General features: G+C 40.7%; 2 protein-coding genes across 3 annotated transcripts in view; both read left to right on the forward strand.

Moving 5' to 3' along the window:
• ash1l (ash1 (absent, small, or homeotic)-like) overlaps nt 1–7,819 on the forward strand; it is a 31,384-nt gene extending 23,565 nt beyond the window's left edge. The window contains exons 20-27 of one of the 2 annotated variants that reach the window (XM_080045566.1): nt 499–756; nt 945–1,031; nt 1,520–1,610; nt 1,936–2,074; nt 2,228–2,400; nt 2,769–2,935; nt 3,502–4,009; nt 5,365–7,819. In XM_080045566.1, the coding sequence (XP_079901692.1) occupies nt 499–756; nt 945–1,031; nt 1,520–1,610; nt 1,936–2,074; nt 2,228–2,400; nt 2,769–2,935; nt 3,502–4,009; nt 5,365–5,456 (1,515 nt within the window). In that variant the 3' untranslated portion in view covers nt 5,457–7,819. The remainder of the gene's footprint in view (nt 1–498; nt 757–944; nt 1,032–1,519; nt 1,611–1,935; nt 2,075–2,227; nt 2,401–2,768; nt 2,936–3,501; nt 4,010–5,364) is intronic. The other variant, XM_080045567.1, reaches the window with a different exon arrangement.
• A 934-nt stretch (nt 7,820–8,753) lies between these two features.
• On the forward strand, nt 8,754–13,942 carry lrrc71 (leucine rich repeat containing 71; the record flags this gene model as incomplete). The annotated part of the gene is made up of 17 exons (XM_080045833.1): nt 8,754–8,808; nt 9,426–9,464; nt 9,540–9,674; nt 10,956–11,063; nt 11,246–11,321; nt 11,412–11,486; nt 11,622–11,690; nt 11,800–11,959; nt 12,034–12,117; nt 12,242–12,316; nt 12,474–12,551; nt 12,645–12,702; nt 12,799–12,869; nt 12,973–12,999; nt 13,087–13,195; nt 13,445–13,536; nt 13,817–13,942. 17 exons carry the CDS (start codon nt 8,754–8,756, stop codon nt 13,940–13,942), a joined length of 1,437 nt encoding a protein of 478 aa, XP_079901959.1.
• Between the last annotated feature and the right edge of the window lie 767 nt (nt 13,943–14,709).

Below are 14,709 nucleotides of genomic sequence, written 5' to 3' on the forward strand. Positions count from 1 at the left end.
TAACAGGCCCGTTTGATTTACATCTGTATAGCTTAGCACTTTAAACAAGTGCCACTTGAAACCTCTCACAGGAGCTAACTCTTCCAGTCAGGGAAGTTTGAAGTGGAAGGCTGAATTAGTCTCCTTTTGGATGGATTATTGTTAAATGATGAGCTATAGGATGTAACATTCCACGTGACAAATGTTTTGCAGCTGTAAAGAGGGTTTTGTATACATCTCAATGATCTTTGTCGAACAAGAAATGGAACCTGTAGACCCTCAGAAAAGATCAGCTCGGGGTTTTGTCTGAGTGACTGAATAATGAGGTTATAACTCTGGGGTCAAATCCTCAATCTTTCAGCCTTTTATACTGTATATGATGTTCGTCATCTCTTCATGCTTTGTTTAAGGTTCAGAAACGCTGTCAGTATCGGATCCTCTAAGATTATTTTGTTATGGAAAAAACAAATAAATAAATAAAGCAGCTCCATTTAAATCAGTCTTGTTTCCCCCCACTAGAAATATTACGGCAGGAAGTCATCGGTAGGCAGGGACGTGTGTCGGCTGAGGAAAGCCTACTACAGCGCTCGCCACGAAGCCGCCGTCCAGATTGATGAGATCGTGGGCGAGACCGCCAGCGAGGCCGACAGCTCGGAATCGCTGGAGCGTGAACACGGCAACCAGGACGGCTCCCACGACAAGGACGACGACGTCATCCGTTGCATCTGCGGAATGTACAAGGACGAAGGCCTGATGATCCAGTGTGAAAAATGCATGGTAGGAAGCGAGCTGTCAAACACAAAGGACTAGCAAAAAAGCAGAGAAAGAGAGATGTCTTTTCCATCACTGGCTAATAGGTCACACCTGTTTTAGTGCTTTCTCGTGAGACACACATACAGTAACTATGGAGTACTTTATCCACTTTTGGCTTTCATGTGGTTCAACACATGTTTTTGTCACTCTAGGTTTGGCAGCACTTTGACTGTATGCGGCTGGAGACCGAGGTGGAGCATTACCTTTGTGAGCAGTGTGAACCACGGCCTATAGATAATGTAAGTATCATCATTGAAGCCACCATGAATGCTGAATTCAAACCTCCTATGCAGAATTTTTAAATGTTTATGAAACTATGAAAAGAAAATTCCTCTGATGACCATATATATATATATATATATATATATGGTTATTATATATATAATAATAGTAGGCCATAGATGGCCTACTGTTATTAATCTTACATAGTAAAATATAAATACATAAACCCATTGCAGTGTATCTTGCAGTCTATTTATCACTTGCTTCGTAAACAAATGCCTTCATGCGCTCAGGGGCTGGTGTCGTAAAAACATTGCCGCTTTTGTCTAAAGGTGCCGCTAGAATAAACCAAAACTGTAATTTCCTTGTAGCTACTTCAATGTTGTGTCCAAACTGGTAGTCTGTTCATGGGACAGTAAAGCTTATGTCACCCTTTCCTAAATGGCATAAAGGATCACCAACCTCTTCTATCTAATCTCACCCATATGTGTTTTTGTTGATACAGGAAGTTCCCATGTTACCTCAGCCTAGCTACGCCCAGGCTGGCTCCATCTACTACATCTGCCTCCTGAGAGATGAGCTGCTGCTACATCAAGGTACAGAAACCAGCTGTCATGTTTGCAAATATTTGGAAAGTTCTGCTGTCTGTACTTTAAGAGAAGGGTAAATTCCTGTGGCATTTTCTGAACAAACAAAAATGTTCACAATGAGTGTTTTACACCAAGGCTGATTGTGTGTATACTCGAGATCAAACTAGAGCTTTGAATGCATCAACTTCCTCATGAAACATTTACAAATAGGTCAAATATGGGGTCAGAGGTCAGAAACTCCACAGGAAATAACTAGCCATCACTTCTTGTATCAGAGGATTGAAGTGGCTAATGCAAAATTAAGTTTGCAGTATCTGTGTCTTGTGTGCAGGTGACTGTGTGTATCTGATGAGAGACAGCAGACGTACACCAGAGGGCCAGCCCGTCAGACAGTCTTACCGTCTCCTCACTCATGTCAACCGAGACAAACTGGACATATTCCGCATTGAGAAACTCTGGAAGAACGAAAAGTAAGTAATTCAGTTTATAGATACCTATCGGTCAGAATATTGGCATCTAAGTACTGTGTTGTAGTCACTGCTTAAAGATCAGTATTGTGCTCATCAAGTCATATTACATTGTTTCATTTGCCTGTCTTTTCTGTGTGCACTCACACTCTAAAGGGGCGAGAGGTTTGCCTTTGGCCACCACTACTTCCGTCCTCACGAGACGCATCATTCTCCATCACGGCGCTTCTACCAGAACGAGCTTTTCCGCATGCCGCTCTACGAGATCATCCCCCTGGAGGCGGTGGTGGGACCCTGCTGCGTCCTCGATCTATACACTTACTGCAAGGGTGAGCGGAAACACACACATGCAAACTCACACATGCTGGTTTGAAAGGATGTGTGTAAATGTGAATATGAAGCAGGACAGAACTGATAAAGATTAACAATCCCATTACAGCTCAGCTCAGCCATTAGACAGGCTTAAACATATGTATGTAACTTTTTCATATATATTAATGTTGGTTACATTCGAGCCAGTGCCAAATGAGTTGACGCAAGCCTATCAGCTCCACAAAACTCTCTCTGTAATTCTGAATATGGCAGCGTTTACAAACTAGTGTCACCCCCGACACTGGCACAGGAGCTCAAGAAATTTTTCATTTCAATTCTTATTACAGTAGTTCATGCCTAATGCAAAGTGTGTAACTTCCTACAGGACGGCCAAAGAATGTTAAGGAGCAGGACGTGTACATCTGTGATTACCGCTTGGACAAGTCGGCTCACCTGTTCTACAAGATCCATCGAAACCGCTACCCAGTCTGCACCAAGCCATATGCCTTCAACCACTTCCCCAAGCGGCTCGCGCCTAAGAGAGACTTCTCGGTGAGAGTGGTGGGGAGGTCCTATTACTGATTTATAAACACTGAAAGATATTTAAAGAGTAGGGGTAACTTAGAGCCCAGGGCGCACTTTTCCTTGGCACCTTCTCTTGAGGCAGCCTGAAGCACAATCACAGCTGAATATGGGGCAAACAAATGGCATAACTGCTTTTTGTTCCTGATCCAAACCACATAGTTTGCACTGAACTACATCCAATCAACTGTTTTGTGGTTTTGTCAGTAGTGTTAGCATGTCGACACTTTTTATGTGTGAGTAATTATGCCCAGAGTAAATTGTAATGGTAACAGACTCTGAAAGAGATGACAGCATCCTGTTCATCTTTAACTTAAAAATAAAGCGATAATGTGACACTTCAAGGCTTCAGGTGATCTAAAGCACCCCTAGTCAGTTCTTAGTTTTTAGCTTTATGTCTTTAGTAGGTTTTGTTTTTTATTTGTTTATCTCTACCTATCCAAAACCAAAAGTCGGCTAAATAACTGTATAAACACAAAAAGTATTTGCAAACTCCCATTTGACGCGGTGTCTTGATTGTGACACTTTTTCTGCAGCCTCACTACGTTCCCGACAACTACAAGAGGAACGGGGGCCGCTCGGCCTGGAAGAGCGAACGCTGCAAAGGAGCCGGAGGCCTGGAGGACGACGGCTCGTCCTGCGACCGCGGCAACGACGACTTCCCGCCCGAGGCTGAAGACGGCAGAGCAGCCGAGAACTTGGACATGGACGCGGCTCCGGACGATCCCGAGCTTCTGTCGGCCAAACTCAGGAAACCGGCACGGGAAGGAGAAGGGGAGGAGGATGAAGACGAGGATGAGGAAGAGGACGAGGAGGAGGAAGAGGAAGGGCAGGACTCAGAGCAGCGCAAGGAGCTGGAGGAGAACTCCGTGGAGCGGCTCGGAGAGATGCTGGAACTCCCGTCGTCCTCGGCCTCCTCACCACTACACCACCCTGTGCTTGGCAGGAGAGAAGCTCAGAGGGACCGCCTCAACAAAATCCTCCTGGACCTGCTGCACAGAACCCCCGACAAGAATGGTGAGGGGCCGGGAACAGACCAGGGGGGTAGGTCAACAACTGATTATATTAGGGTTTTCACGTCATCACTTGCTGTGACATATGATTTAAAACATGTTGAATAATACTTTTCTGATACTATACTCTATGGTTAAAGGTGAAGTCAGTGATTTTTGGAGAAGGCTTGTTGTCAAAATCACTTTTTGTCCGAATCTGTGAATATCTCCTCACGATCTGCTACCTGCACGTACTTTGTGCGTGCTGAAAAAGAAATCCAGTGTTAAAACAAGCTTAGGCATTGTAAACAGGCTGTTGTTGCTAGCTACGAATATTTGTTTTAGTGCACACATAGTATGGACATGTAGCTGGTCTTGAGGAAGCATTCACAGATTTTGACAACAGATGGCAACCTCGGTTATTCAGATCTGCTGCTTTGTCCGAGTCCTTTCCTCTCATGCAGTTTTTCAGTCTGTTGTCGCATCGGTTCAATCTGCTGAAACTATTTCGAAAAAGTATTTAAATCTAGACTTAACTTTTGACTTCAACATTCAGTGTCTAAACGCAGCATGTAAAGGATAAATCTGTAGATATTTTATATTTCCGTACCAAAACCAAGAATGAATCCATCCTGCTAACTATTTTTGCCTGTGTAGCCAAAGCCAAATAGGAAAGGCATTTAGAAACACATAAATGGGTCACAGGCTAACAGTACACGTTGTGACATGTCACATCATTACCAAAAACATACGCGCCATCTCTATTTTCGATCACAAATACTCTGTTCTACTTCCACAAACTAGAGTAGTAGAGGGTATTAATTTGCTGCTGAAAATAGTCCCCAGCAAAAATACTTTTTATGTGTGTTTGATTAATGTTTGTTATTAACCACAGTGTTTGGTTGTTAAGGGAACTAAGCAAGCTTTTAAAAAAGAAAATTAAACGATGTTTGTGAGGCACAAATAAGCCTGGGGCTGATTGCATAACTTAGGGTAGGGAAGTGAGAAAGTATTGAGAGATATACCAACATGTTGTTGTTTTTGGTATTTCAATTGGATTTGTCGTCAATAAAAAAATATTTTATATCGTCAGCCTTATCCAGCTGCTGCAACCTTAAGTTTGACTTCATTTGTGAATAAGTAGTAAGAGCATGAATAACACCATAACTTTGAACTGCCGTGGACTTTGCTGCTCGCCCCGCCAAAAATAACGCCTAAACACATATTCTTTGGGCTCCCTTTTATAAAATAGGTTGCTAACTCTGTCAGACTTTTTGAGTACTTTTAAGCCTAATCAGGAACAGAAGACACCTTTGCAATTGTTGTATCATTGATATATTTCAGTGTGTGTCAGCTGTTTCTGCCTACTCTCCTAACTCCCCCTCTCTCTTTGTGTTCTTTACACAGCCATAGATGTCTCTTATCTCCTGGAGGAGGGCGCAGGGCGGCGGCTACGGCGGCGGACGCTCGGATTCGGCGATTTTGTGGGCAGAAAATAACGCTGCAACGTGCCTGTCGAAAGCACACTGCCTTTCACTTTGTGCGAGCAGAAAAATGGAGAGACAGCAAGAAGGGAAATGAGCATTGTTGGCTGTCCGACCATTAAGGACCGCAATGCGTCCCTGGGGGCCTCTTCCAGTTTACCTCTTCCAAGACTGTCTTCTCAACTCTGAGAGGGTGGAGGGGGTTTGGAAGCGCTGACTCCATGGCAATTTCAGCATTTCAAGAGTTCTCAAGGAGCACTAGGAGAGAGCCGACCCTGGGCTTCTTGCTTATTTAAGTAGTATGATGCAAAACGTGTTTCTTTTTCTTTCTTTTTTTTAATGAACACAGGAGAAATAACCCATGCACTTAAATGCATTTAATATTACAGACATGGGCCGATGAATTCCACTAGAAAAACAACAAAGTGGTACTGAATTCAGAGGGATAGAGGGGTGGTTAGTCGATTCAGTCAATGGGGATGTGGATGCTGGAGAATTGTTCCCCCTAGTGGGACCTAGCTGCAATGACAAAATATATCAGCTGAGAGAAGAGCTGTGCCCAGACCCTGGGTGGGGGGGTGGATACATAGGATGTAATGTAAGCTGCTCATTAGAAAGAGAGAACGAGGGCGGTGAACTGCACTTTTGGTACCATGGATATTGTGAAGCTCTGTGTAATGTATCTATAATGAAAACACACTAACACTCACAGTATTGGATGATGCAGTCTGGGGTATAAAAAAAAAGCAAGTTAAAAAGTCTATTATCTTTTAACTGTTATACTGTAGTAACTCATTTAGGAACAGAAAAAGCTTGGGGTGTGTATGTTTGTAGAGAAACGGGGAGGGGAAGGGGAAGATTGAGTGTGCGCTTTTGTCAGTCCAAGTGTCTTGTTGAGTTTTTTTCTTTTTAATTTTTTTCTTGTGAGGCAGTCAGCTTCGCCCCTCTTTTCTTGAAGTAACATGATTCACCAGCTTAACTAAATCAGGCGTGCGCGGAGGGGGACACCCGGCTTTAACTGTAACGCCTTACACAGCCGTGCTCTCCGACTGCCTTGTGTGCGAGTATGTGCGCGCGTACACACTTATTGTGTGTCTTTACTCTTGCCAGATTTCTTGAAGATATACCTTTTTAAAAAACAAAATGGAAAAAAAAATTAAGGGCTTGATGGCAATTAACAGTTTTAAGAAAACTATGGAAAAACAATACTTAACATGAAATGTATCGTGACGGTCATATTTTCTTATATTCTGTGAGACGGGTGGGGCGGTGTATACTGTATATTGGGAAGGGGAAGGGACTTAAGATATTTTTCTCTTTTTTTGTCTTTAAACTATGTCCCTGGTTGCCATGGAGAATGTTTTAAAAAGAAATTGTGATATTTGATGAGATTTCTTTTTTCGTTTTCCCCCCCTAAATGCCTCTGCTAAGAAGGGACAGCCTGCAATGTCCCAGCGCGATGAAACTGACAAAAACGTGAGGAGGACGAGACACTGAGGGAGGGGGAGTGAGCGAGAGAGGTTACGGGAAGCTGTACAGTGCCAAGTTATGTAAATATACACACTTTACATTGAAGAGTGTCTCCAAAAGCAATATCTTGAAAATGGATTTTGTTTATTATTGTATTGTACAGGACTCAGCCCTAAATGTATTATGATTATTATAATAATGATAATATAATTTCTTCCGTTTGTATTACTATAATGAAGACACTTAAGCTCGGAAGAAAATGATTTTTTTAATGTCCATAAAATCTCACCTTAACTGTCCCGACCTAATAACTTAAGCTGAGTTTTCATTGCCTAGAAATGAAATTCATCTATGTACTGCATGAGTGAGAAGAATGTCAAACGGACACAGAAGGCATCGGGACATGACAGTGACTCAGCTGTGACACCTTTGTCACTGAATATTGTTAATAATATTACTTTTTAAGGAGAAATATACTCCTTGTTTTTTGCTGCAAAGTGTTGAACACTAAAAAAACAAACCAACATAAAAATGTTATGATATTTTTAAACCGTGACAGAAAATATCATGTTATAATTTTTTTTTTTTTCTTTCAAATAGGAAATGGTTCCGTTTTGTGATAGAAGTCATTGTATGATGCTTGTACTTGTATTTGTGTGTTTTGTGTGATTTGTTTAGTTATTTTTAGACAATCACAAAATAAGATGCAAGCATTGTAAATGGCAGACTGGCGGACATTTTGTGATGTGTACAGTTTGTCAAAAAAAACTTCTTCCACTTGTTTAAAGTTTGTAATTATGATTCTTAAGTCATGAAAAAAATGCTGTTGGTTTTTACTTTTTTGTTTTATATTTGTTTTTTGTTTTTTTGTTTTTTGTTTTTTTAATAAAAAGCACTACATTATTGTGAATTTACTTCCTGTTGTAATGTGTTGAATACTTCTCAAATAGTTCACAGAAAAAAGCAAAATGAAGCTACATGTCCAACTTGTTTGTTGGCGCTATAGTTCATCACGAATGAAAGGCACTGCCATAATAAAAAAATATATGACTCAAAAAGTAAATAAATATGCCATTAAATACACCAAAAATAATATTCAAAGTAACTGTAGTGAACCCATAGATAGAGTGAACACTAATATTAATTTTTCAGTTTTTTTAACAATTAACTAGTGACTTAGTTTAATTGTTTTTGGTACATTTAATGGCATGTGTTGAGTCAATTATCTTTAAGCTTTACAATTAATTGATTCCTACATTTATTATGAATGGAGTTATGTTAATTTATCTTTAAAAAAAAGTTAGTCATAAAAGATGCAGGAATGGGAAAACACTTTAAGCAGCTATCAGAGCTATTTTTCATGTTGTAAAAATAATACATAAACTCGATTGATAATATTATAATTTAGACCTCAGTCGGCAATCAACAGATAAAAAAGTAAAAAATGTACAGGGAATCTCACTAATCAGCATTTTGAAGCCTCGCGATATTACTGCAGCTGGATTGAGTTAAATGCATTTAAAATAGCATGCTACTATAAATTTGGATGCCCCTAACACTACTGCCAACGTACTTGTTGTAGTTTTGGTCTGGCTTTGCGAGACTACTGCCAACGTAAAGGCAACATAAACAACCTAAACATTTTCCAACAAAACCTTATTAACGATCGTGATCAAAAGAACCAACAGCCCCAAGCACGTAGCCAAAAGTCTCGCGATGAATCCACAGGTTGGATTTGGGAGTAAGTTGCCATAGTAACAACAATGACGCCCAGGGGTTCATTTATGTAGCAGCGCAGAGGCTTAAAATTACTGTAAAATCGAGACGTTTTTAGACACAAACATGTCGAGAAAGAAACCGAAAGAGAAACCGGATAAGGCGAATTTTGAAGATACAGGTTAGGCGATGAACGTTAGACCCTTTCACTAGGATTGTTAGCAGACATTTTAGTTAGCATAGCATAGCCTACTTTTTTAAATTTGTATCTGTAAATTATTAGATGTTAATGGATACAAATATTAAAAGTAAATAGTGTGGGATTTTATTTTGACACTTTCAAATGCAAAGCATTTCAAATAAAGTAAGTACCATAATATATATAGCCTACTCCAACATAATGCCAGGCTTCATAATCTAGGCTACATAGCCTATTGTATAATGTTTTCATAATGATGCGTCCAGAGATCATGTTGTCTACATTTTTATAAAGATTTATTAATAATAATAATTTTGGTTGTAACTCCTTTACAGCTGCAGCATTGATGCCAAGCAGGCAGTGAGTGAAGAATTCACACATTTAGTAGCTTCACTCATATCTTTGTCACAGAAGATTGATGGCACAGGGAACAGGAAAACAATGGATTGTAGCATTTAAAGAATCTCTGTAAATGTCAGTGATGAAATATCACTCACAATTATGACATGGTGACTCACTTTCGCTTGTGTAGTTTAACTGTGAAATAAAAAGAAAGAATGCTCTGTGGGTTTAACCTCTGACATGTCTGTTGTTTTTAGGACATACTCCAAATGACAAATTGCCTGTTCAGACCTTTGGTAAGTAACATAATCGGCCTTTCTTTGGTGATGGATGAGAGCCACAATCAATGTTTTAAACCCACTGTTCCACAGAGGAATATCAGTGCTCAGGCAACGTGGAGATTGACTTCCCTGAGCTTTGTGCTCTGCTGGGAGTAAAAAAGATCCCAGCCGTCAGCAGCGGCAAGCAACCAGCCTCCTCCACCACTGAAACTGAAGCAGACACGGGTAAATAAGAACCCAAAATAAGAAGAAATTGTTTTCAAATTTGGGAGAAAAAAACAATAATCTGATATAATTTCTGATAATAAATACACTAAAATGAGTAATTGAAAGAATATGAGCATAAGAAAATATGAACTAGGAATATTCGTTCTCTGGAAATATACTTTACTGTACTGTATGGAGCATTATATAGCAGGGGTTTTCAAAGTGTGAGAGAGTGAGCCCCCCCTCAGAGAACAAATTTCAGCGGAGTCCCCCCCAAAGAAACATTTTCTAAATCCATTTGTGTTTTGAAAGATCTTTTAATTATTTTACACATTTTAAACATATTTTTGAAACATTTTAACATCTTTATCTAAGTATGTTTTTGTTTTGCTTTTTCAAAATACATTTGAACATCTTAATCTAGTGGTTTAATCCTGCTTCCTTTAAGCGTGGATAGTAGTGACTGAGTGTGCAGTGGAGTTAGAAAGATAGGCAGACAGACTTGCCCAATTTATTGACTATTGTTAAATGTCTTTCCCGGTGTTCATTCGCAGATCCTGACCCTCCTAGGGGTGTCCGGGGGAATGCTCCCCCGGGAGATTTTTTTTTTACCTTTTTAAAGTGAAATGCATGAATCTGGTGCACTTTGAGAGGAAAATTAGGAGGCTAAATATGAGGAATTTTGTGTGAACAAATAATTTGGAGACACTGGGTCAGATGAATTAGAAGCTATTGAAGAAAGACACATGAATTTTCCATAAAAATGTAATTTGAAATAGAATATGCAGGGTCCTCTGGGCTGGGCTTGGAGCTCTTTTTCTCTGTAATATAGTGAATGCATTTAAATGCAGTGAGAGGAACGAAGCAGAAGAACTCTTGTCCAGCTATCTCTATTTCCACAGACAAGGCTGAACTATACACAATGCATGGGCAACTGAGGGCAGCCCCATTTCCAAATGTTTTTAAATAAACTCAATACACACTGTGCATGGACATGGACGTGAACGTGACGTGATCAGTTAACCTCGGATTACCTCCCAGATGATTAACTATCTAGAGCAAAACATTGTATTCCTTTTTTTGTATGATAACTTACATTTGCTTAATATGATGTTAATATCAAAAACACAAAAAAAAAAAAAAAATCACATATTCATCCGCGCCCCCCCTGCCATAACTTCGCGCACCCTGCAGTTTGACAACCACTGTTATATAGCAATTGTGGATCTACTGAACACATGTTCTTTGTAAATATCGGATTTAGTCCTCATATACTAACTGTCACAATTGTACATTCAGGGGACAGCCAATCACGGATAGATGCTGAACCTCTCTGGTCAAAGCCGTGCCTCCAAATGGTGCTGGAGAATGAGGACCCCCTCTGCCCCAAGAGCCTGAAGTTTTCTGGTGAGTGCAAAACACCACAGAACAAAATATTTAAAGCTATATTTAACTCTGGTTTGACAATTATTATTAGCATTTTTTTTTCTCTCTCTCTCTCTCTTATTACTTCCTGAGCAAAAACAAGTCATTGTGGTTAATATTGTTCAGTTAGAGAAGAAAACGTATTGTGATCCCTCTTAAAACAGGATGGAAGGTGAACGAGAGGATTGCCAGAGTGCTGCAGAAGATGCTTCTCACCCTGAGCACACTGCAGAGCCTTCAGTGAGTAATGAGCCAGCTCCTGTTACAGGGTCACAGCTGCCGCTGTTTTGGTCCATGTTTGTTTGTGTAATCTTGTCCGTCGTGTCCCAGGTTTTGGCAAGCGGGGCTTTCAGATCCAACGGTAATCTCCCTAATAAACACAATATCACTGTGCTCCAACCTCAGGTGAGTGGTTTCTACTGTCACCCCAGCTGCGAGTCTCTGTTTCAAAGAGACAAAACACTGCAGTATAATGAACATAATCAGGGAAACGCTGAGGGGTTGCTGATCTGTCCCCTCTCTCTTTATTTTGTGTTATAGTTCTGTGACATTGGAGGGTAATCCTCTTCCAGAGCAGAGCTACCACCTTCTTCTGTCTGAAGACAGCTTGTGAGTCTCCAAGCAGTTCTCACATAATAGAACGGAACTTGCTCAAGTAAACCTTGTTTTGCATTGAAACACGCCACATAATTTAATGTGTTTTTATTTTTGGGTCTAGACTCACTCACTTGTCCCTGAGGAATAACCATATGGGAGACGAGGGCGCTCGTCTAATTGGGTCGGCCCTCTCAACAGCCAGATCTGCCAACAAGAACCTGGTGTCACTCAACCTGGCATTCAATTCTATTGGTGATGCCGGTGCGGCATACATCGCACAGGTATAACCCAGAACTGACTCCATATTCCTCCTGTATGTGGCCGGGTGTTGTTTTCATCCTGTTTTGTCACTCAGGGCCTGCGGCTGAATCGCGCTTTGCTCTGTCTCTCGCTGTCCAACAATCACATTGGAGATTCTGGAGCTGCTCATCTGGCTGCAGTATCCATTTACATGAACAACCTGAACATGGGAGAAAATGCATTTCTGAAAAATCTATTCTGCTTATCGCATTATATTATGTAATCCAATAAGCCTCCAGCCCCTTAGCCACGTCCATTTTCAGGTACTTGGCGAGTTCGCTCTTACTCATGAAGAAGTTGTGGAGAGGAGGAAGCTGCTTCTGGAGAGAGCACCGGCTGTAAGTCCAGTGGCGTCCCATAACAAATCCTTATCCTGAAAACCAAAGACTGACTATCATCACTCTGAAAAAAGCCCTACTGTGAATAGCACAAGTACAGGACATTTTGATAACCACATTTAAATGCATTTTTGATTCTGTTGCTCTATTTTCGCAGTTAGCCTTGGGGGTTGATTCTGACCAATCGGCTACTGAATCAGTACCCAACAGCAATGTCGGCAAAGGCAAAAAGAAGGTAATATGCCCATGAACTGTGTAAAAATGGATGTGTATCTTTTTTCTTTTTCTTTGTATATCTTTTTGAAAGTAATCTTGAGATATTTTACAGGAAGCATCCAAAAAAGACGAGAAATCCACCAAAGAGAACCCAAAGTCTAACAAGAAATGTAACCCCTTCCATTACAGATTAACACTTGTTCTATTATCTTCTGACAGCAGAGGCGTTTACTCTCTTCATTGTCGTCTCTCTATATCTCTCCCAGCTTCTGATGCAAAGGGGCCTCAAAGTAAAGCTGGCAAGTCTGGGGGCAAGGAGAAAATCTCTGCACATGAGGTACTAGAGACGGACTTTCTGTGTCTGTGTATAAACATATTGCTTATACATTGTATTGCTCTTAATAATTTAGTTTGTTTTACTATGTTTTTTTCTCCTGCAGGATAAATCCAGCGCTGCCCTGAATGAGGTTTGCTTGAAACAATTTTCTCTTGAACCAAACTCTTGTTCCCTATAATGAATATGATTTGAACACATGCTGTCACACACTCGGCAGGCTGAATCGGTGGATATAGTGAACCCCCTGCTGGACCAGTTGGTGCAGCACAGAGAAGGCGAGCTCATTCTGCCTGGAAACAAGACTCTCACATCCCTCAATCTGGCTGGTGAGTAACGGACTGTTGTGTTTTCATCTCAGCTTGACAGAAATGTCAAATCCAAAACAGGTTCTCTTGTTCCGTTTTTAAATAAATAAAGACATAAAAGGCTTATTATTGAGTGATCACATTAGATTAATGAAAACACGGCTTATTATACAGTCTCCCACAGCTCTCCACAAAGTAAATGATGAAACCTTGTAGGGATTATTGAAGATTTAAATACAAAGGGTTATTTATGTCTGTGTGTGTGAGTAGGAAACAGAATTACGGAGAAGCCGCTGCCTCTGTTCCTGACGTCACTAGAGATGCAGGGTGAGGATGGAGGCCTGCTGCGTCTCTCTCTGCAGGTGGGCTTCACTCAAAGTGGAATTTAGCCAACTCTGTGTGTGTGTGTGTGTGTGTGTGTGTGTGTGTGTGTGTGTGTAACTTTGCATAATTGAATCTAGTTCATTACATACATTTGCATCAAAATAGGGTAATTGTTGAAGGTGGGAAATTACTACTATTGTTATACATTTGTGTAATTTCAATTAGAAGTATTTTTACTGTAACTTAAATGATGACACTTGGTTTCCTACAACCTTATTTTAACCAGATTTGCGTGATCATTTTGTATCTGTCTTTCAGAGAAACCGCTTCCCGCCGTTCTGTGAGTGTTACATGAAGATAAAGGAGCTGATGGCGCCCACAGATCCACTCGAGAAAAAAAGCTCTGAGCAGACAGAGGAGGAGGGGCAGGGGGCACAGCACTGACATCTACTCCTGCAGACTTATACTCTACACTTTTTATTCGGTATATTGCAATAAAAATACGTACAGATATTTTGTCTTCTGATGCCGTTTTGTTAACATAAGGAAGTATTAACAGTCGTATAGAATAATAAAAAGGCCGAGCCTGAACAGGAGGAAAATGTGGCACATTAAAAATCCAGATGCTATGCACAGGACAGCTTATCAGAGCGCTGTTTACAGATCCGGTTGTTACTGTTTCACTGACTGTCAGAATTTATACGAGCAAGGACAAATAATGGGAACATCCAAATACCAACAACTCAATCTAGATGAAGCATTTCTATAATGTCTCGAAGTAGTCATCCAGTGTGCGAGTTTACACTGAATTATTTATCTGCCACAGGATTCACCAGTTCTTGAAATTTGGCTGGTGTTTTAAGTTTGTATGTGTCAAAGACAACGTCATTCTTTTCAACATTGCTTCCTCACTGAGCTGCAGTGTAGGAATTGTAGCACAAAGGTGTTACAGAATCAAATAATAGTTTCAGAAGATATATAGATTAAATATAAAATGTTGTCATCCATCTCTTACATTGGAGTTCGGCTAAGAAGGGATTGCTGGGGGCGCCCTTAGCTAAGTTGGTAGGGCGTCCCCCCCATGGGCCTCGGCCAGCAGTGGACCCGGGTTCGATTCCTTCCCGCGGTCGTTCTCTGCATGTCACTCCCCTCTTTGCCCCATTTCAACTCTGTCTCTACACTATCAATAAAGCATAAAAATGCAAAAAAAA

The sequence above is a fragment of the Ammodytes marinus genome, assembly GCF_949987685.1.
Source record: "Ammodytes marinus genome assembly, chromosome: 17".
Classification (NCBI taxonomy): domain Eukaryota; kingdom Metazoa; phylum Chordata; class Actinopteri; order Uranoscopiformes; family Ammodytidae; genus Ammodytes; species Ammodytes marinus.